General features: G+C 39.9%; 1 protein-coding gene across 1 annotated transcript in view; it reads left to right on the forward strand.

Moving 5' to 3' along the window:
• The window catches only part of Esr1 (estrogen receptor 1), a 347,754-nt gene that overhangs the window by 205,377 nt on the left and 119,625 nt on the right, over positions 1-22,752 (forward strand). Inside the window, exon 5 of the mRNA XM_052169737.1 lies at positions 17,264-17,599. Within this exon, the coding sequence (XP_052025697.1) occupies positions 17,264-17,599 (336 nt within the window). The remainder of the gene's footprint in view (positions 1-17,263; positions 17,600-22,752) is intronic.

The following is a 22,752-nucleotide window of genomic DNA, read 5'->3' on the forward strand; positions in this document are numbered from 1 at the left end:
ATTGTATGCAGAAAACACTGTTTCCTTGGAGTCATCCCCGATTTCTGTCTCCTACAGAATTTCTTACTCCCTCTTTCATGCAAATCACTGAACCTCGCAGGGCAAGGCCTAATGCATAAGTCTCATGTATGCGTGAACACTTCACAGTCACCTGTTCTACATGGTGACCAGTGTTAGCTGCCTTTGTGGCAAAAAGGAGTTTCTCTTGTGATGGATGATAGATATCCCTCACAAGATATCTGGCTGTAACAATAAAGCATTAGGAGTTATTTTAATACTATGTCCATATAGCAGAATGATCATATTAGATTATCCCTAGGGCCAATGACCTGTTTAGCCGCTGGTGCTTGGCCCTGTTCACAAAGCAGACCTAATTATTGTGCTTTTCTATTTCCTTTGGGATACCCAACTGTTAAAGCGTCTTTATGAGATTCCTAATGTTAGGTTACAAATATGATACTTTCTGTATTATATTATAAATAATTATAATTATATATTATATTATAAAATATAATACATGAAATATATATTATAATATAGCATAAATATAATATGAAAGGGAATATAATATATTATAGTATATTATTATATTACATATTATATATTATTATTTATATATTATATATAATAATTATAGTATATATTATGTGTAATATATTTATAATAATAAATAATATAGTAATATATTATATTATATTCCCTTTCATATATTATATTTATAATTACATTATATTTATATTGTATATTTACCACTCTGGATTTTCCGTAAGCACCCTTCTCTTCACCTTAATGCGGTTTACATTTCATTTTTATTTTCACCTTATTCAAAATGTTTAAAATTCTTTTGAGACTTCATCTTCCAGACACACGTTCTTTAAAAGTGCATTGTTTAATCTCCAAATATTTGGGAATTTCCCAAGAACCTTTCACTTAACCAATTTCTGGCTCATTCCTATTCTGGTGTGAGAAGCATGCTCTCTATGGTTTCTGTTTTTTATATTAAAAAGTGTGTTTTATGCTCCATTCCTGGCTTATCTTAAGTGTCTCATAAAAGCTCAAGAAAATTATGTATTTTACTGTTGTTTGATGGCATATTTTAGAAATGCTAATTAGATCTACTTTGCTGATAAAGTGCTCACCTGTATCTATATTGTTTTTCTGGTTGGTGGAACTCCACATTATAGACGGGGAAGAAAAGTCTAAATAAATCAATGACTCTGACTTTCCTTTCAATTTTAAAGCACTATTCTTAGGTACATGCATGATCACTCTTGTATTTTATCTGGAGGATTGATGCTTATATTGTTCTGTATTCCACACATAACTCTTCATCATGTCTGCCTTCTGCAATCTCTTTGGCTCCAATTAATATAGAGGCTACAGCTATATTTTGACCAGTGTCATGGCATCTCCCTCTCTGCCCTTTCATGCTTAACATATCAGATTCTTGATAATTAATGGAGGTTCTTGCACAAACCCATAATTCAATCTTGACAGTCTCTGTCTTTTAATTGGCGTCTTTAAACCATTTACATTTAAAGCAGTCACTGATACATTATTTTTGCCATCAACCAGGTGCATCTTTTTGTCCTCCCCTAGTTTCATTTGAGCATTTTATATAATTCTGATTTATCCCTGCTCTTCAAAAGTCAAATGTATTTCAAAATGTCTTCATGTCGTGTCTCCGCTAAAGTTTACACTGTACATTTTTAGGTGCTTGAGTAACACCGTTCTGTTTTATAAGCAGCGTAGACACACCCTAGCACCACATACCCGGCTTCCCTCCTGTCTCAGAGCCATTGCCGTCGACCATGTTCATTCTCTGCACATTACACCGAGGATACAGCAATTAATTTAACCACAAAGTTATTTGTTTAGAACTTTCCAGAAATTTAAAATATTTGCTTTCTTTTTGTTCTCTCTTACTCCTTCCATGCTTATGTAGGTATAAATCTCTGCCCTTCACATATACTTTCATCTTACCCAAAGAAAATCTTTTCAACATCTCCCATAGGCAAACTTCCTGGTAGCAATGTCTCTCAGCTTTTGCTTGACTGATTCATTTTTTTTTAAAAATTCTCTTTCATGTTTAAAAGAGAATTTCCCTAGATCTGGAATTCAAGACGGATCAGTTCCTCAAGTATTTTATGTGTTTTCTTGTGTGTAGAGTCCAGCTCCTACATTCTAACGGCCGATTCCCTGGAAGGAGAGATGGGTATAGGAATGGGTGACAAGAGAAAACACGTGGAGACAAAACATGGCTTCTGGTTCAGCTCTCCATCTTTAATTCATCTCTCCAAGATACAAAGGCAGGCCAAGCCCCTCCCCTGAAGGCTGGAGACCGGATCTTCTTGTTCAGTTGCTGACTGCTATCCTTTTAGAACAGTGGGCTAGGGGAGGTCACGCTTGTGCACTTCTCTGATGTCTTCTTTCCCCATCCTCTATTAGCAGAAGGTCCCCATCTCTGCTGGTTTTTAAAATGCCTTTCTTTGTCCATCCACACCTTGAAGGTGGAGCTCATCGCCTGAGTGACTGGAATTGATTGGTTTGCTGTCTGTTGCTAACTATGGAAAGTTCTCGGCCATTATAACTGACATGATTCTTGGTCTTTCTTTGTTGACCTTCATTCAAACCTTGCACTTTTTATTCGCCTGGACCTTTACATTTGCCGGATTGGCACGCAGATATCGATTTATCGCCCAGCTTACTAAGGCTTCATTGGCCACACCCACGAACTGAAGACGTCCTTTATTTTTACTGTAGTGTTGGGGCCTGAGGACGGAGTAGACAGGAGACACCTGATTAGCACTTGTGAATTCTGGGTTCCATCTGTGAGTACGAAAAAGTAATTTCATACTATAATTTTGTTCCATTTCCCTTGTAGTTTCCTATGTTTTCTATCTTTCCAGTCGAGCATCCCATGCTTTGGTTGCTGTGCTTCATAACAGCACATGTTTGAACAGTTGCCTGTGCAAACAGGTCACTGGGGATTATAGCTTGACAGCATTTCTGCTTCCTGTACCATCAAGATACGAACCATCCATACTTTAGCCTCCCAGTTATATTAAAAGAGCCACCCCAGTTCCTTATGCTGACCTCTATCCTTTTAACATGTGAGTCAAACAAAGCCTTCATTCCCCCGGTTACTCCTTTTTAGGTATCTGTTCACAGTGTTGAAACTATTCACAAGAAATACAGGAACCTTAATCATGCTGATTGAAACATTCCTGTCTCTTCAAAGTCAACATCCAATTCACCTGCCAGTCTCTTTGGCTTTACTTTCACAACACATGCAGAGCTCAGGTCCTCTCAACCTCAGTTTTGTCATCATAATATAAGTGCCTATGATCTACTACCTGGTCATTGCCACAATGTCAGAAGGCTTCTTGTTCTGTAGCCTTGACATTGTCCTTAAGGTCCACTGTGATGGTTTGTATATACCTGGCTCAGGGAGTGGCACGCTAGGAAGGTGTGGCCCCTGTTGAAGTAGGTGTGCCACTGTGATCATGGAATTTAACACCCTCATCCTAGCTGCCTGGAAGTCAGTATTCTCCTAGTGGCCTTCAGACGAAGATGTAGAACTCTCAGCTCCTCCTGCACCATGCCTGCCTGGGTGCTGCTTTGTTACCATCTCGGTGACAACAGACTGAACCTCTGAACTTGTAAGCCAGCCCCAATTAAATGTTGTCTTTTATAAGAGTTGCCTTGGTCATGGTGTCTGTTCACAGCAATAAAACCCTAACTAAGACGTCCACCTAGAAGAGACACAGTGATATTTTAAAACTACCAGTTCTGTCAGGTCTCTCCCCTGCGCATAATCACTGGCCTCTTCCCTCTCAGGATTCAGTGCTTGTCTTAGCACTGGTCTCCTGGGTTCTGTGCAAGTGGCTTCCCTTTTCTTTTTTACTGGGGATAGATAAATGAGAGGGCTGCTGAGACAGTGGTCATGTTTTCCATCTCTGGCCCATCCTCTTTCTTGCCTACCGATAGCCTTCGGAGTTGGTCCTTCCTCTGGTTTCAGAGATGAGCACTCTGCTTTCTCTGTCCTGAGCTCCAATCTCAGAGTTGCATCCCTTGCTTTAAATTACCTCCCCTATCCTTTCTCACCTCATTTTCCTCTCCTGGGATCTATCAATTCCTGACATTATTTATTTGTTTAATGTCCATCCTCCTCATACAATTAAAGAATATCGTTGAGTAGAGGGACTTTGTCATTTTACCCCACAGCAGTGTCTGGCCATGAATACTTTGGCTTGTGTGAATGAATTAGGAAAATTAAAGCTGAATTACATCATTTCTGTGCACACACATTAGTAAATTACACAGACCCTTGTCCAAGGCACAGTGGTTCTTCCAGCAATTCTCTCTCAGTCCTGGCTCCCTAGGAAATCATGGGAAGCGTGATTGGGAGAGCTAACTTTGATAGGCCCATTCTAGCCCATCTACCACATTTGGGGAAAACAGCCCATCTTAATATATTTAATATTCCAACACCTAAGGTCTACGTAAAGTGCATAAATAATAGTATTAGTGCAAAAATGAGGAAATGCCCTTTTAAATGTTTCCAGACCAGGGTTTACATAATTTAGAATCACTAATAAGAAACATCACAGCTGGTAATTGCAGTAATTACACATTTGTGATTGCATCTACAATGGGTCAGTAGAAGCAGTGACCTCCAGGGATTCCAGGCCCATTTGTAAACAGAGCTTACTTCATTTATTTTCCTGATTAACAGTGTCCATAGGCACAAACTGCAGCCATCAGTTTTTCCTGAGACAGGTTGCCACGTGATGTTTAAGTGTGGGCCTGAAGCCAGCGTGATAGGTTCAAGCCCCAGTTCTCCATTTCTACTTCCATGCAGTGAGGATTGAACACAAGGCCTTGGGGTTGGTAGGCAAGTGTTCTAACCACTGAGCTACACACCCAATCTGTTCTCAGTTTCCTTGGCCATTGAAAGAGATGTGGTACTGTGTCAGAGACCTGACATTGTGTCTTCGGTAATTAAATTATGTCAATTAGACCAAGGGCTTAGATGAGCACCTGCTATGTTGCCAATATGAAACAAATGCCAGCTATTTTTATAATGATTATTGGTGTTCATGGTTTCAAGCAATACACATTGGATCTTTAAAGTGATGTGGTTAGGTCACAGATTTGATGGCCAAGCTGAAGAACCAGACTCTGGCAATGGGTAGGACATGGCAGCTGCCGAGACAGCCTGGAGTTGGGGAGCAAGCTGTGGGTGGAGCCCAAGTCCCCACATTCATCCTAGATTCCAAGGCCATAGAGAACAGTGTGTGTGTGTGTGTGTGTTTGTGTATGTAACTAATTTTTTAAATTGTATTTTTTCTTTTTAAATTAGATATTTTATTTATTTACATTCCAAATGTTATCCCCTTTCCCAATTCCAACCCTCCCGAAACCCCATATCCCATCCTTTTTCCTCCTGCTTCTATGAAGGTGTGCCCACACACACCCACTCACTCCTGCCTTTTCGCCCTCAAATTCCCCTACACTGGGGCATTGAGCCTTCCCAGGACAAGGGCTTCTTCTCTCATTGATGCTTGACAAGGCCATCCTCTGCTACATATATGGCTGGAGCCATGGGTCCCTCCGTGTGTACTCCTGGGTTGGTGGTTTAGACCCTGGGAGCTCTGGTTGGTTGATATTGTTGTTCTTTCTATGGGGTTGCAAACCCCTTCAGCTCCTTCAGTCCTTTAACTCCTCCATTGTGATCAGTTCAATGGTTGGCTTCGAGCATCCACCTCTGTATTTGGCTCTTGCCAGCTCACAGTAGGGAAATTACTCAATGTAGGAAGATAGTTAGGAATCCAGGAAGCCAAGAATTAACAAATGCCTATTATAACAATTATTGAAATTTTATTTCAATATTTGTGGATGAAATCTCCCATCATCCCCCAGTCCTTCTTAATTACTGTCATTGTAAAAGCTTTGTGGTGATTCTGAAGGACTAAAATCCTGAAGATGCATATGTGTATATTTATTAAAACCCTACCACAATTCAATTATGCCAGTCTGTGCTTTAGTTCATCAAGTATCATCATCGGGAACGTTTTCCCGCCTTGTATTGAGAACCCATTCCTCTCTAGGGGGATAAATCATCCCACTGAATAGACAGCTACGTTGGTATGGTGATACCTAAGGAGCGTATTAAGGACCGCATCCCCTTGGAGGGCCACTTGCTTCTTTTGCAGCCCCTGACATGAATTACAGTTCCAAGTTCCACTTCAAATATAGGCAGTGACACTGGCTGGAGAGAACCATCAGACGGCACCTTTGGACAAGGAGGGAGTGTTTTTTGTCTCCAGATGTGGGAGGTAGGAAACTGCCCAAAGTGTATGCGGATTGCATGCAGTGCACCACAATGTGAAGAGGCCACGTGAGCCAATTTCTGGAGTCTGTGCCTCTGAGCTTACCTCATGGAAAGAGAGGGAGGTCAGGGGATGCGATGTGGTTGTCTTGACTTACAGAAATGCACTTCACCTTCTCCTGACCAAAACAGGCTAAGTAGGGCTTGAAATTATCTTTGCTCACTGTTCTTTACCAAAGATGGAAGGGAAGGAAGATCCACAATGGGGAAATCCCAGAAGAGATGGATAATCTCACACCGACAGTTTGATAATAGAGAAAATAGAAGAACAGGAGGGGTTTCCCCTCCACTCTAAGGATGAAAAGAATTCTTAGACTATCTTCATGAGTTTGAGATAGAGGGGATAGTACGAAGTTACCATCCTGGTAGAAGCACTATTTACAAATAAAACCTGGAAAATAACAAAGACACAACTTATTTTAAATGTCAGTTACCTAGAAGAACATGCCGATATTCCAAGGAAATGAACCTACAATTTCTATTTAAACTTAACCTCATCCTCTAATCCCAAAACAGTATCTGTGCATGAGTTCCTGGATGCTCATCGTATCACCTCTACTATCCTGGATTATAGTCACTGAAGTGGCCAACTGAAGAATGGATCCTTTGTCCCTTCAACTGCTTCCATCAGCTATCTGGCCACACGGATGTCAAATATAAGACACAACTCCCATGGAAGGTCATATGCTCATGGAGTGACTTAGAGAGGAAGTGGAGAAAGTGGCTGCACTTTAACCAATCACCAGTTGATTGGATTGCAGTGGAAAGTGAGGATAAGTATGTGGCAGATAAGGAGAGGCTGCAATGACTTGAATAAAGGATGACAGATAGTAAGTCAGCCAGTTTTCCATTACTATAACACAACACTGGAGGTAATCAACTTATATGGAGAAAGAAGTTCTTTCTGCACATTGTGTCAGTCCACGTTTGTTTGACTTTGCTACTCTCGGGTGCTAATAAAGTGGTATGTAGTGGAGGGAACTCATAGCAAAAGATACTGATTGGTTCCTGTCATGGCGCCTTAGACATAAAGTCAGTGACAGAAAAGGGCCAGGGTCCCAACAGTTCCTTCAAGGTAGTGTCTCTCATGAGTGCTTACATTGGAAAGATTCAACACCTCACATCAGTGCCTGTCATAGAATTCCTATTGGTGGGAAGAGACACCACGACCACTTCAACTCTTATAAAGGAAAGGGGCTGGCTTACAGTTTCAGAGGTTTGGTTCATTATCGTCATGACAGTGTGTAGGCAGACATAGTTCTGGAGAAGGATCTGAGAGTTCTATATCTTGATCCACAGGCAGCAGAAGGATTGTCACTAGGCCTAGTTTGAACATGTGAGACTTCAAAGTCTGTCCCCAGTGATGCACTTGCTCCAACAAGGCTTCCTAATAGTGTTACTCCCTATGGGCCAAGCATTCAAACACATGATTCTATGGGGGGGGGGGGACATTACTATTTAAACCACCACAGTTCCATAGCTTGGTACTGGCCCTTTAACACATCATAACTAAAGGAGACAGTGATTGACCAAAGTAGATGGTGGCAGTTGGTAGAAACGAAGGAAGTTAATCAATACATATTTGAGAAAATGCTTTGTTTGGTCAGCTTGGGTGATTCTCTTGGCATGAAGGAATGTTAAGTAGCTGGAAATGATTCAGGTAGATGCACAGGTCCTTGCCACAGCATACCGAAAGCTGGGATAAAGTCAATAATCTGTGACTTCAAAATGTAAACAGACAGCATTATTTAATTATGAAGGGCAAAACCTCCTAAACTGATTCTACCTGACTGAATATGAGGCTTTGTGAAAAAGTTGTAACACGTTTCTGAATGCAGTGACCAAAACATGATTCAAATTCAAACACTTTATGAACCCAAGGCTTTTCGGGCAGTACTCACCCAGCTTCAACGTAGCCTGGTTTCTGGAACACAGTGTGAACACCGTGTATTTCCAGTACCACAGTGCAAGTGAGTGCTTCCTGAACAGCTCCGCTCAGGTTCAAGACTATGCTGTGTCATAAACTGCAGTGCTTTTCTGCGTGTAGAAAGTTTTCCGTGCTTATGGAAACAATGGCTCTATTACTGACAACAAACACCTTTAGCATTTCCTATCCTTCCTCAGCACGTAAGTGTCAAATTCATGTCTTTGGAATGTGTTGTGTTCGGTTAGCAACCACGCCCACATAGCTAGTTTGTGAATTTTATTTCATCTTTAAAAAAATTTATTTGTTTCTTTATTTATTTAATGTGTACTAGTGCTATTTCTCTATGTACACATGCATGCCAGAAGAGAGCATCAGATCTCATTATAGATGGTTGTGAGCCACCATGTTGTTGCTGGGAATTGAACTCAGGACCTCTGGAAGAGCAGCACTGAGCCAACTCTTCAGCCTTTTATTTCACCTTTGATGTGGTAAAATTATCTTAAAACACATTTTCTTTGAGATTTATTATGAATTTATGTTTAATCTATATATCTCAATATCCTGCTGTTGTTTAAACTTTTCAAAGGGGTTTGAATGGGAAAAGTTCAACAGATCTAAACATAGAGATTTTATAGTCTATGTTAAGATACATATGCTCTGGAGTCCAGTGGACCTGGGTTCAGGTCCTCAGCTGTCCTTAGACCTGATGGATGATAACCTAAGTCTTTTCCCTTTCTGTTCAATATGGATGCCATGAGGATTTAACTCACACAACCCATAATGAGAGTGTCTACTTTGTTTGCTGCTGCTTTATTAGGTTGTTATCTTTATTTAATTTGTACCTAATCAGCATGCCTATTTATTTCAGCACACTGAATTTAAAAAGCTTTTAGTGTATTTCTTTGCCTGGCTTTTTAATACCTCATGAGTAATTTGAAGTTACTGAAAAAAAAACAAAGGAAATCAATTATGCAAATGTCTGAAATAATAATACATTGAAGTAGTTGCAGGGAACTCAGGAAGATTGCTGAATTTGCTGTGGTTGTTTTTGGTAGATGTGTAGGTTCCTAAGAGGAAAAAGATCATTCCAATAGAAGAAAATTTGAAAGACTGTATTAGAAGCCAATAATTCAGAAAATTCCATCACTACTGGATATACAGATAGCATGTTAACTTTTTTCCCCCCGAGATTACAGGATCAAATCAAGGAATGTAAAGGCTGAAAAAATGATTAAACTCTGGGTGGGCGTGGTGGTGTGTGCCTCTGAGCTCAGCATTTGTGAGGTGCACATAGGGAGATGGAAGTTCAAGGCCAGGTGCACATCAAGGGCATGATTGACCATAATGGGACCCTGTCTTTAAAAAGGGGGCTGGAGCTGGGTATGTAGCCCAGTGGAAGAATGCTTGCTTAAACAGTAAAGGGGTTCTGAGTCTTAGTATCTCCCTCTTTCTACTGCAAGGCACCACAAAAACACCTCTGACATTCAGATGTCATCTTTTTCAGTGTGACGCATTAGGATAAATGATTTGTTTTAGAGCCAGGGCATCACTGTCCAAGCAGCTGTAATGGCTTCCTTAAGAGCCAGCAGCTCCTGCCTTCCTTCTGGCTTCCTCCTGACTAAAGGCAGTCTTTGAAGTACTCATCTGACCCAGCTTCTCTAGGGTCGCCGGCCATGCTTCCTCTGCCTTGCAGTCTCCTCCTGGTTGTCTGGTTTATTGATTTAGAACATACCCTTCCATCAATGTCCTCGCAACGGATTAGTGCCACTCAAATCCACAGTGAGAGCTTCTAGAAGGTCTCCATGTGGCTTTTCTCTGCCCTCACAGTAATGTGTTGAGGGTACATCATCAGTTCGGATTGGCTGTCCTGAACATTTAGGAATACAGGGCAGATAAAATAGCATTTACCTTCTCAATCCTTTTAAGTAAAATGCATGGCTGTTAGGAAAATCTTGACTATGTGTCAAACGACTTTTTAAAAAGATCACATTGCTTTGATGAGAACACGATCTCATCAGAGACAGAGCTTGAGAGTTAACAGATAGCAAACGGCTACTCTCATGTCCAGGCACAATGTTGGGGGCGCCTTGCTGAAGGCGCCCGCAAAGGACCTTTTTCATGGCTAAATGACAGTCCAGTGTGTCTCCTTTACATCACATTACACACCACACTGCTATTTGCTATGAATAAACTTAGTCATTGTCATGGATTTTCCTGTTTGATATTTGCATAATCTAAACTCTTGGGTTTTTTTAAATAATACTTTTTTCTTCTTCTTCGTGAATTAGTAGTTTAGTCTTTTGACCTTTACTCTGATGGGTAAAAAAGAAATAGTCAAGGAGAGGTAGATTTGTGTTGCTGCTCTACAAACGATTCCAGAAAATGTCAGGAAGAAATGAATGTGATTTTAGTTTTATCTCTGTACTTTAATTATTGCCATCACTCTTTATTTTTGACCTTTGAAAAAAATCAAGTTATAATTACATCATTTCCCCCTTTCTTTTCCTCACTGGAACCCCTCCCAAGTGCCCTCCCTCCAATCCCTACCTTGTCTATCCCTCCCATAGCCACAGCCTCCTTTTCTTTGATTATTATTGTTTTGCACACACACACACACCACCACCACCACCACCACCACCACCACCACTACTACCACCACCACCATCAAAAACAACAACAGTTTTAGGTGTCCTCTTCAGTCCTACCATGTTATTTGTATGCACATGATTACAGGGCTTACCATTTGGTATTGGCTGATCAATGGGTGGGCTCATCTCCGGCATTCATTTTTCTTCTCTCAGAAGCCAATGGTTTCTGATAGTTCCTTGTCTAGGATGGGACCCTGTGAGATGTCCCCCATCTATGTGCATGCATTAATTAGTGTCGTAATTGTTCTGTAACCATATTGTTGGGGTGTCACTATTGCCCAAGACATGATGTCACAAAAGAGGCGTGAGAATTACACTTATGAGGAAGGTGTAAGGATAATTACTCCTCGTCCTGTGCACGTAAGAATCAGTGGTATGTGTCACAGAGATACTGCCCGTGGTGTTAAAGCTAACCTTTAGTGGCCACTTCATGTTGGTGAAATAGAAACATAGAAGCAAAAGTTGGACTTCTTTTTGTTTCCAGTTTCACTTAATTCTAGTCAGGGCTTATTTGAATTTTATGAAATATTGATATAAAGTACCACTACTAATGTATACACTTATCGCTTGCAAGAACAGTCTTTTCCCTATTGGGCCACACTCTGGGATTCTACTGCATACAATCGGTCAAACAATGTGCATAATTTTCTATTTTGTTTGCTTATAGGGATTCTGGTATTTGTAAAGCATCTTGCCTTTGGAATAAGTTAGAATATTTATGCATGGTTACAGACTCTTCTTTCTTCTGTAAGGCTGCTTGATGGTTTTACAAATCCACAGCTCACTCATGTCTCCAGCTGCCTCTCAGGGCTCTGCAGCTCAGTCTTGGGGCCGTTTTTGGCTTGTGTTCAATAACCCGAATCATCACACTGTAAGAATCAAGTGGGTGTAATGGCCCAACACATTATTTTAAACACTGAATGAAGACACATGATCTTGTAAAGTCCCCGAAGAAAGGACATTTTCTGGTTTGACACGTGCACACACAACGTCTCCAGCCAGCCTACTGCCCTGTTCACTTGTAGTCAACTTGACACCTGGAAAGAGGGAATCTTAGCTGAAGGATTGCCTTCCTCGCATGGCCTGTGTGTGTGCCTGTGTAGTGTTTTCTTGATAAATGATAGATACTAAGGACCCAGACCACTCTGGGTGACTCAATAAACCACATTTCCTCCACGGTCTCTGCTTCATTTTTTCTCCAAGTTCCTTCCATGGCTTCATTCAATGATGAACATAACCTACAAGCCAGATAAACCATTTTCTTCCCAAGTCGCTTTTGCTCTTGGTGTTCATCACAGCAACAGGAAGCACACTAGACGAGGACTCTTGGACGCCTCCATTGGCTCAGCTTGGTGTTTTCCAAGTGGCGGGCACCATGAGTGTTGTCTTCCTATTGTAGAATGCTTTATCCTGCTGTATTGTCTATGGTTTCTGCGAGCAGTTTCCATTTTAGCCATGAGGTCACCATTTAAACAATTGCAGGACTCTCGTGTCTGTGAGCAGTGCATTTGTTTCCTCTATGGTTCCATTGCAGTGGGTCAATTCTCATGTTCTTCACTTGTCTGTCACATGGCCTAAAATCACGGCTCCTCCATGTTCTAGCTACTCCAATTGCAACAGGCACATTTTCCTTAAATATGCATCATCTAGCCATGAGCATTGATGCTTTACGTGTGTTCTGATGAACAAGATCGAGTGGGATATTCACTTCCCTTAACTGAGATGCTGGGCCTTTTGACCATGAGATTATTGAAATGTGCATGGTGGCCAGTCACGTCCTGCTGCTTGACTTCTAGTCTTCCCTAAGCATGTGAACTTTGTGCCCATGATAATGAGCCAGTCTCAAAATTGGATTATGTGAAAAGCGGAACAAAGTCGTCTTCCTCTCAAAGGCAGCATGTGAATACAGAGTAATCACTGAGGGAATCCAATCTGTTAGCGTGTGGCACTCAGAAACATAGCAGGCAAGTCCTGCCTGGCAGTTTCCAAGATTCATCCCATGAGATTATTGTGAGGTCCGACTATTTTGAAACATCCTCCCGTATAGTATAAAGTACTTAAGATGCAACCACATGCTTAATGCTCATTAGTGTTCAAATTAACAATCTTTGGTTCTGGAGAGACCGATTAGCCATTAAGAGCACTAGCAGTTCTTCCAGAAGACTCAGGTTTGATTCTCAGCACCCACGCTGTGGCTCACAACCCCCTGTAACTCCACTCCCAGAGAATCCGGCATCCTCTTCTTGTCTTCCTGCGCTCCAGGCATGCAGTGGTTCCCAGGCAAGCTATCACCCATATAGATCAAACTAATAATTCAAAATATTAGTGTTTATTATTATTGCTTATTCCAGGATGTGCAGTAAATGCTCATTTTTGAGTAGGAATAATTAATGTTTTGTCACTCAGGACAGGCAGGAGAACTTCATTCTTTCTTGTTTGTCAAAAAACTGAAACACACGTATAGCTGGATTTTTTTTAAAAAGATATAATTTTACTGTTTTCAAGTCTAAATTATAATATTAATTGACAATATATATTCCCCTGAAAAAGCAGTTGGTATGCGGTGTTTATTTTTCATGTGTTCAGTATTAAAAATATTTGAATTAGCCAAGCGTGGTGGTACATGCTTTTCTTCCCCGCACTTGGGAGGCAGGTGCAGGTGAATCTCTGCTGTTCAAGGCCAGCCTGGTGTACACAGCAAGGCCTAGGACATTTGGGCTTATGTAGGGAGACCATGTATTAGAACCAAGCAGAACAATTGCAGTAATGTTTTATTAAAGTGATAATTCCTTCCATGTAAGTCTAAAACTTCATCTCTAACTCACTATCTAATTTTGGAGAGATAAATTTGCAAGAAATATAGTAGCTTGTCTTCATCTTTGGCCTTTGAAGTAGTTATTTTTGTAACATTTGGTCAGGACAGGATGGCCTTTTTCTGGGTAAGACTCTGAGTCAAAGGCTCAAAGAATACACAGCAGAAAAATTGGTCCACCTGCTCCCCTTGAGACTCTAATTTTAGTTAGTGAGAGTCACAGGTGGGTAAACCATTGGAAGAAGATTATTTGAAAACTATTTAAAACTTTCATATTTCAAAAAAAAATGCATTTGTGGCAAACTTGTAACTAAAGACACTGACAGAGTTGGTTCAGTTCCTAATAAAACAGCACAGCAGCCATGAGAATTTAACTGAGCTGACCCAGGGTCCAGGACCATAGTGCATCATGAGTAGAATGGCATCTGTAGCACTCCCCAGCTAGGTCTGTTAGGTGATGGAGTTATCTAGTGGTGTGTGTGTGTGTGTGTGTGTGTGTGTGTGTGTGTGCATGTGTGCATGTGCATGTGCATGTTTTGTCTGCATGTGCACTGCATATGTTCCTGGTGTTTGCAGAGGTCAGAAGAGTGTTGGAATTTCCTCTAGAACTGAATTTAGGGTTGATTGTGAGCTGCCATGTGGGAACTGGGAACTAAATCCCCTGCAAGAGCAGCCAGTGCTCTTAACAATTGAGCCATCTCTCTGGGTCCTTGTAAATGTTTTTTTTTTTAATCTTTATTTAATAAAAACAATCTCAAAGGCTTCCAGCCTTAGCTGAAGGGCTGTGGAGACTTCAGTTAGCAGGTAAAGTGCTTGCCATGCACATACAAGGAAGTTGAGTTGGAATCCCACCCTGGGACAGCTGGGTGCTGTTCTGCATGCCTGTGATCCCAGCACTGAGCAAGAGGGGACAGGAAGGCCCCTGGGGTTTGCCTGCCAGCCAGGCTAGTTGAAGCAATAAGCTCCAGGTTCAGTGAGAGACTCTGACATGGAAAAATATGGTAGAGAGTGACTGGGCACATTTGATGTTGATGCCAGGTCTCCATGTGCATTTGCACACCCATGTGTACACCCACATACACGAGTGCATGCACAGAAACATGACACACTACACACTCACATACAATGTTGTCTGGTTATTTATATATATATATATATATATATATATATATATATATATATATATATATATGTATATATAATCACATATACATATCTGTATATATGTGTCATTCATATATCAATGATATATATATATGTCATTCATATATATGTCAATGACATATATACATATATATATGTATATATCAAGAACCATGTACTATGTACTATTTCAGTACATAGTGTAATATTCACACCAGAGAAAGCATCCCAGTTTCCTCATAGGCTTATCATATCTCTGTACTGATTATTAATACTTTTGGCTTCTTAAAAACACACAGTTAGGTCTCATTATCTGGTCACTGCACTGTGCAACAGAACACTGGAGCCTACTTCTCCTGTGTGATTGAAAATGTAACCTGGCTGCAATCACTCTACGCTTCCTTTACCCACACTCTCCCAGCTTCTTGGAAGAGCCTTTGTGCTGTCACTGTCTGGGATGACTGTTTACATTGCGTATGAGGAGCTATTCGCCTAATATACCATCTTCCAGCTCCACCCAGTTTGTTGCAATGACAGAATCTCACTCCTTTTGATGGCCAAGTAGTGTTCAAATGGTGCATAGGTACCACATTTTCTTTATTCATCCCTCAGTTTATGGGCACTTATGTTGCCTCTATATCTTGAGGCACAGTATTCATTATTCAGTTTATGGACATGATACTGTCTCTACTTCTTAGGGTTCTGTTTTAGTTCATCAGTTTATGGATATTGCCTCTATTTCTTGGGGCACCATGAACAGTGCTGTAATAGACGTAGTGATACAAACATCTCATCAACATAGTCTTGGTTTTCTTTGAGCATCTGGCCAGGAGTGAGATGCTGCGGTGGAATAATAGTTCTATATTTAATTTAAAAATTATTTTTAAAGATACTTAGTTTGTGTATATGGATGCTTTTCCTGCATGTATATCAATACATCACATACACGCCTGGTTCACATGGAGATCAAAAGATGTCACTGGATTGCCTAGACCTGGAGTTACAAACAGCTATAAGTCACAGTGTTGGTCTGAGAGCTGAATCCTGATCCTCTTCAAGGCAATAAGTCTTCTCAGCTACCATCGCTCCATGAGCCATCCCTCCATACTTTAGCTTTTCAAAACAAAGCTACCTCCTAGTTTTGCAGCTACTGTGCTAACTTACCACCAGGCAAAAGTAGGCTAGCATCAAGTTCTCTGTGTTCTCATCCATGTTTCTTGTCTTTTGTTCTTTTGGTTTGCATTTGTCTGGTTATTAGCACAGAGTATTTCTTCATATACTTGTTGACCATTATGCCCTCGCTTGAGAAGGGTCTCCTTTGGTTGGCTGATCATTTCTAATTGGATGATTGTTTGCTTTGCCATTTGAACTTATATGACTGTTGATCTCTTTGGAGGGTATATTTTTTCTGCCATCAATTGTTAAATCGATGTTTCTGTTGGGATTTGTTCATTGGTAGGCCTTATTCCATTATGGCACTACACTTCAGTACTTAAAAATACTGGTAATTTGCTATTAAAGAGTATCTATAACAGAAGCAGTCTTTGATAGTAAGCCAAATTTTTGAGTAACTAGTTATTACAATTTTGTTATTTTATAGCACTTATTGCACACACAAGTATACATATACACATATACACATATACTCACACGCATATACACACATACACATATACATACATGCACACATGTACACAGACATATGTACATACATATACACATAAAATGCATACACAGATACACACACATGTATACATATACACACACATTCACATAGCATACATACACAGATACACATACATATACACATATACACAAATGTAAGCATACATATACACACATGCACAAACACAGATACATATGCACAGATAAATACATGCTACATATATATGTATGTACATATACCTATACATACACACACAGAAACACAAAATTACTAGTATTCTAGAGACAATGTCTACTCACTCATAAAATTCCATTGTTAAATTCTCAGAAGCTTGTACACTCTTGATATCAATAAATGACTTGAGACTTGATATATTGACATTATTTACCCCATGAATATCAATAAACGCCACAAATCAATGTTGTTACCTTTTTTTTTTCATTTGAAGAGGCAATTACTCCACACTTACAAGTTTGCATGTGCTTCCAGCATTTAATTTAAATAAAATTTTAATAAATTTATTAATTAAAATAAATAAATTAACTTAATTTAATAAAACAAATATAAATATTTAATAAAATAAAGCACTATTATCTTGGAAGATAGTGTTTGTCCTGAAGTTGATAGGCATAAAAGGTAATCGCATTTGCTCTTCACCCTTCTGCATTTTCAGGGATTCGGAAAGACCGCCGAGGAGGGAGAATGCTGAAGCACAAGCGTCAGAGAGACGACTTGGAAGGCCGGAATGAAATGGGTGCTTCCGGAGACATGAGGGCCGCCAACCTTTGGCCAAGCCCTCTTGTGATTAAGCACACTAAGAAGAATAGCCCTGCCTTGTCCTTTACAGCTGACCAGATGGTCAGTGCCTTGTTGGATGCTGAACCACCCGTGGTCTATTCTGAATATGATCCTTCTCGACCCTTCAGCGAAGCCTCCATGATGGGCTTGCTGACCAACCTGGCAGACAGGGAGCTGGTTCACATGATCAACTGGGCCAAGAGAGTGCCAGGTAAGAATGCTCATTGCCACTTCTAAGAGTGAATAACTTTTCAGCTGCGGTACTACGGCACTGTGGGGGAAAAATAGTAGTGTGTTCTGTGATTAGGGAGAAGGCTATATTGGGATTTGTCAATTGTCCATATTAACCCACTATATTTCTCTTGAAACCTAGGAAATAACCTTTAAAAATAAACATCCATCAGACTAAAACCTTGGACATACTATTTTTGGCCAGTCTTCTTTGCTCAAAAGACTTGGATGAACACTGCATACCACGCCCATGTATGTTCTGTCATGCAGATATCACATATTAAAAGTATTTAATGCTCAGGGATCTATGAAATTGTTTTTATTTCTAATACTATCCTTCAAAACACCTGTATTGAGAAGCAATGTTTCCATAAATAATCTCTTCCTCAAATATTGGCGTGCACTAAAGGGCCAACAGTTTATTTGTAGAATGCCAATTATTTATTCAGTTTGTTTTCTGCGTGGTTTGTTCAGGGAAACAAAGACACAGTGGCAGAACAAACACAAGCGATGGCCTGAGGAGCTTTTAGAAAGTTCCAGAAGCTGAAGAAGCACTCTGCTCCTCTTTTGGTCTCTCAAGTGCTGCTTTTATGCCTCTTGACTGTTCCTGTTTAAGGAGACAGATTCTGGTTATAACGGAAACAAGACTGTCCCATGCCCTGACTAATGGATTTCATATGCAGAAGTCTGTGCTGAAGCACGAACGGGTGGAGTCTGTTCTCAGACTTATAGATCAAATCAACGGGGCCATGTAAATACAGAGCTTTTTCTCCCTGGGCTTCCATAGATCTCAAGTTACTTTCTGTAACACATGGGATATTTTATCATTTCTTATAAAATTAAAATGCATTTTGGGCCTTGATTTCCCTTGAGTCACTGAGTCTGAGTTAATACAGATCTCCCCTTGGGGGATCTTAATGCATTTTCAGTAATCCACATATAAACATGTTGTCCTCTGAGTAGGGAGGCAGCCTTACAATGAGCCAGACTTACTACAGGGCATCCATCTAGGTGATCAGAGTCGGAGCGATCAGAGTCTATGCAAAAGTGGGATAGATAGGAAAAAACTTAAGTTTTGACGATAGCTCTATTGGACAAAATTCTTGACCATCCTAGGAACTGAAAATTTTATTGAGGTCCTAGATGTTTTAGCATTGTTTTGTGAGACAGATACAAATACCTCAGGATTGGAATTATGTGAGTCTATATGTTTTTCCTTGAAGTTTATGACTGTTTTTATACTTTGAGAGAAAAGAAAAGAAAAAAACACAAAAAATTTAATGGTCATACCCATCAGAACCAGGTATGGGTTGCTGTTAAGTTTTTATTATTCTGTAAACATAGCCCTTATGAGATCCTGAAAATTCTAGTTCCAGAACTGAACTATGGATATATGCAGAACCCAAGCATGTATTTTTCATTTTTATTTTTAGAGTTTAGATCTCAACATTTTATGATTGATTTGTTGTTGTTATTATTGTTGTTTTATGTATGGGTCCTCACTGGGAAGTCCAGGCAGGCCCTGAACTTACCTTCCTGCTTCTGTCTGAATGAGTTCAAATATATTACACATTGATGGAAGATTCATGAAAATAACTTCAATTTAGCATTAAAAGAAGTCAAGGCTAAAAAGATGCCATGTTCATGTTTAGCTATTCCATCGTTAAACTCAGCAGTAGGCATGTGCTGATAAAATGTGTAGCAAAACTACTCCCAGACTTCTTTATGCTAATCCAAAGGGCCCAGCATCTTTTGGGCTAAACTATATTTTGTTAATTGGTCCTTTAGAAAAAAGAATTATAGAAGCATAATGCAATTCTGTACAGTCAAGTGCTCTGTAACAACATTTTGCATAGCAACAGGCCTTGCCAGTGGTGTTAGATCTGTATGTTCTATGGGTTAGAGCGAGGGCAGGTGTTATTGATAGTGGGGCTGAATGTTATATGGGGTGGAGGCAGGGCTCATTGGTGGTGGGTCTGTGTGTTGTATGGATTAGTTTGTAGAGAATAACAGATCCACCCAGGCATGCATTCTCTGATGTGTCCCTGTTGTGAAGTGATACAAGGTTTTCTGTCTGTCTCTGTCCATCTCTTGTCTGTCTCTCTGTCTCAGTCAGTCAGTCAGTCTGTCTGTCTGTCTGTCTGTCTGTCTGTCTGTCTGTCTGTCTGTCTGTCTGTCTGTCTCTCATCTGTGTGTGTGTGTGTGTACCATTAAAATGCAGCTATTGTAAGTCCAAAGCCTACTTGCCTTGGGGAAACAGAATGAAAATAACCTTTGATTTAAAAAGGATGAAAAGAAAAGAGCAGACCGAAGGCCTTTGGGAGGGACTCTGAAGATGACTGTGGAGGTTCGCAGTGAAAATTATATTTCCAAAAGGTTTTATACACCCAAATACCTCTGTCATTTAGAAAGATAGTTCACACTGAAGAGCCGGTATAGGCAATGCCACATTTATGAGGGGATAGTTTAAGGATAATAATGGAAATTTCAAGAAGGGAAAGAGAAACATGGGTAGGAAGAACAATAGCCATGGAACCAGTAAAGTGGATTGGATGTGAAAGAGACCAGAGGGGGATTTAGGGAGGGTTTGGAGGGAGGAAACGGACATTGGGGAAAATGATGTAATTGCATTGTGCTCTCCAAAGAAATAATTAAACAAATAAACACAACAGGAGGTAAAGAAAACATTTCAATAAAGAAGTCAGAAGGCAAAAGCATGACTGTCACTGTAGCAATGTGAACAGACATCAGTTTAAATGGTAGATTTTTAATAAGTATAATCAATATTTTGATTCATTAAATTTTTTCAATAGATTATTAGAATTCTCAAGCTTTGCTGAATAAGACTGGGCTTCCCTTTGTCTTTCCCTCTGGCCCCATCTTCTGACTTGATGTGTGGGGATTAAGAGGGGATTAAGACTTGGAAATGAGAGCAGGCATGGTCGTCAATTCTAATGCACAAAGTGTTTGGAAAGGAGGACTATAAAGGGTTAATGCTTCCCTTTGCCATGTCTAAAGAACAGCTGCCTGAAAAGCGATGACTCCTACCTTTCCAGATCTGCAGAAGACATTAAAAATTTTTTTATTGTTTTGACATTTAAATATGATTATATTATTTTCTCTACCCTTTTCTCCTTCCAACCCCTTATTACAAATTCATAGCCTTTTTATTCTAATTGATCTTAAATCAATCAATTTATCTATCTAGCTATCATCTATTATCATCACATATCTATTCTCTACCTACATACCTATCTATTTACACCTAAATATATAAACCCAACCTTCTTAATCTCTTATATCTTCTTAATGTTACTTATAGATATATGACATCAGAGATGATCATCTATTGGTATTAGACAAACTGGGGAGCTATATCCAGTGAAGACTATTTATTTGGCTCTCAACATTCCTTAAGTGCCTATAGTTCTTAGTACAGAGTGGAAACTCTGTGAGTAATGTTTCCTTCTTCCATGTTAGCATGCCTATTGGTGTCTTGTTGTTGTTGTTGTTCAGGTCTTGTTTTGGCAGCCATATTGTTGAGATTTCATGGGTACAGCTCCCCTGCCATTTCCAGGAGTCGTAATCTCACAGCAGGACTTGTGGTTCCTCTTTCCATCTGCATGTGTCCAATTTTTCCAGACCCCCTAGATTCAGGAATTGTGTTGTGGAAGTGTCACTTGGGGCTGGGCACCACATAGCCACTTGTTCTTTGCATTTTGATTGGTTGTGCTTTTCTGTAATGGTCCCCTCTGTTGCAAAGAGAAACTCTTTGGTAAGTGGTGAAAGGGCTACACTTCTCCATGAATATAAAGACAAATATTTAGAAGTCAATTAGAATAGACAAATATTTAGAAGGCAAATAGAAATTATGTCAGACTAGAAAAGTGGTGGTAACAGGATCTCCTCCAATTGGCTAGATTTTTAGTACCAGACACAATTCCCTTTTTGTTGAGGGGGTCTTAAATCCAAGTAGAGAGCTATTGGTTACCACCAAGATATGTGTGCCACTACTGTACTATAAAGGTTATTGTGCTGTGCTGGTCACTGCTGTGATTCATAGGTGGCATAGCTCATTAGGACTACTGCTGAGCTCCCTCATTTGGAAGCTTGTATGGTGCTTCCATTTCCATGAAAGCTTTTCTTCACGGAGGAGGCTTTCAGGTCAGATCCAGCTTGCATCCTTTGAGTCCTAGGTCTGAAGCACATGGTATCTTCAGTTAAGAGTACTTACTTTCAATTTCTGAGAGGTGACCAGGGGCACTGGCAATGGCCTATAATGTTTTGTGAGTCTCTCAGACTCCCCTGACCAAATTTTTGTTAGACTGTTTATATTGTGAGCCCATATAGGAAATTTTCATCTAAAGTACATACATATACATAGACTTTTATTTTACTCAATTTTAGGTAAATAAGTAATAGATCCCTTATAGATTTTTTTCAGCCGTTCTTACTGTTGTTTCGGTCTCTTCTGCCTCGTTCTGTATTGATCTCTAACTCTGCCATTAAAGCTTTTTCCATTTCCCATTCCGTCTTTCAAATCTCTTATATCCTGCTTTTTCTATCTCTCTCTCTAGGACCCCCCCTTGACTCTATTACCCCGTCTTGCTTTCTTGGTTTCTGTAATCACTCTAGGTTATACACGCATATATGAAGATCTGGAGCTAGGAGCCACCGATGAGAAATTGAGCACACAATGTTTGAGGAAGACTTAAAAACCACAGGGTGTGTTGAATCTTAATGTTTAGCTCTTCATTGTGTGCACTATAATTCTTTAATAATAGCTATTTTCTTGTCTAACTATAGAGGGAAGTTTTCTTTAAAATTTTCTTTTTACTTATTCTTTGAAGACTTCCTGCATGCATATATTATCTAGAATATATCTATCACTCAGTACCTCTCCAACTCTCCCAAGGGACAACCCCCCCCACACACACACACACATATCTCCCTCCCAATTTCATGTTTACCCTTTATAGTAAATTAATTATTTTAAGCCACTGAGCTCCATTAGTGCAGCCCATATGCAACTGGTTATGAGGTTTTAGTTGCTGAGGCATGAGGAACGGACCAGTGACCACATTCCTTAAAGAAAAAATGACTCTTCCTTTTGTGGCAGTTATCAACTGTCAA

This window comes from Apodemus sylvaticus, chromosome 23 (assembly GCF_947179515.1).
Source record: "Apodemus sylvaticus chromosome 23, mApoSyl1.1, whole genome shotgun sequence".
Classification (NCBI taxonomy): domain Eukaryota; kingdom Metazoa; phylum Chordata; class Mammalia; order Rodentia; family Muridae; genus Apodemus; species Apodemus sylvaticus.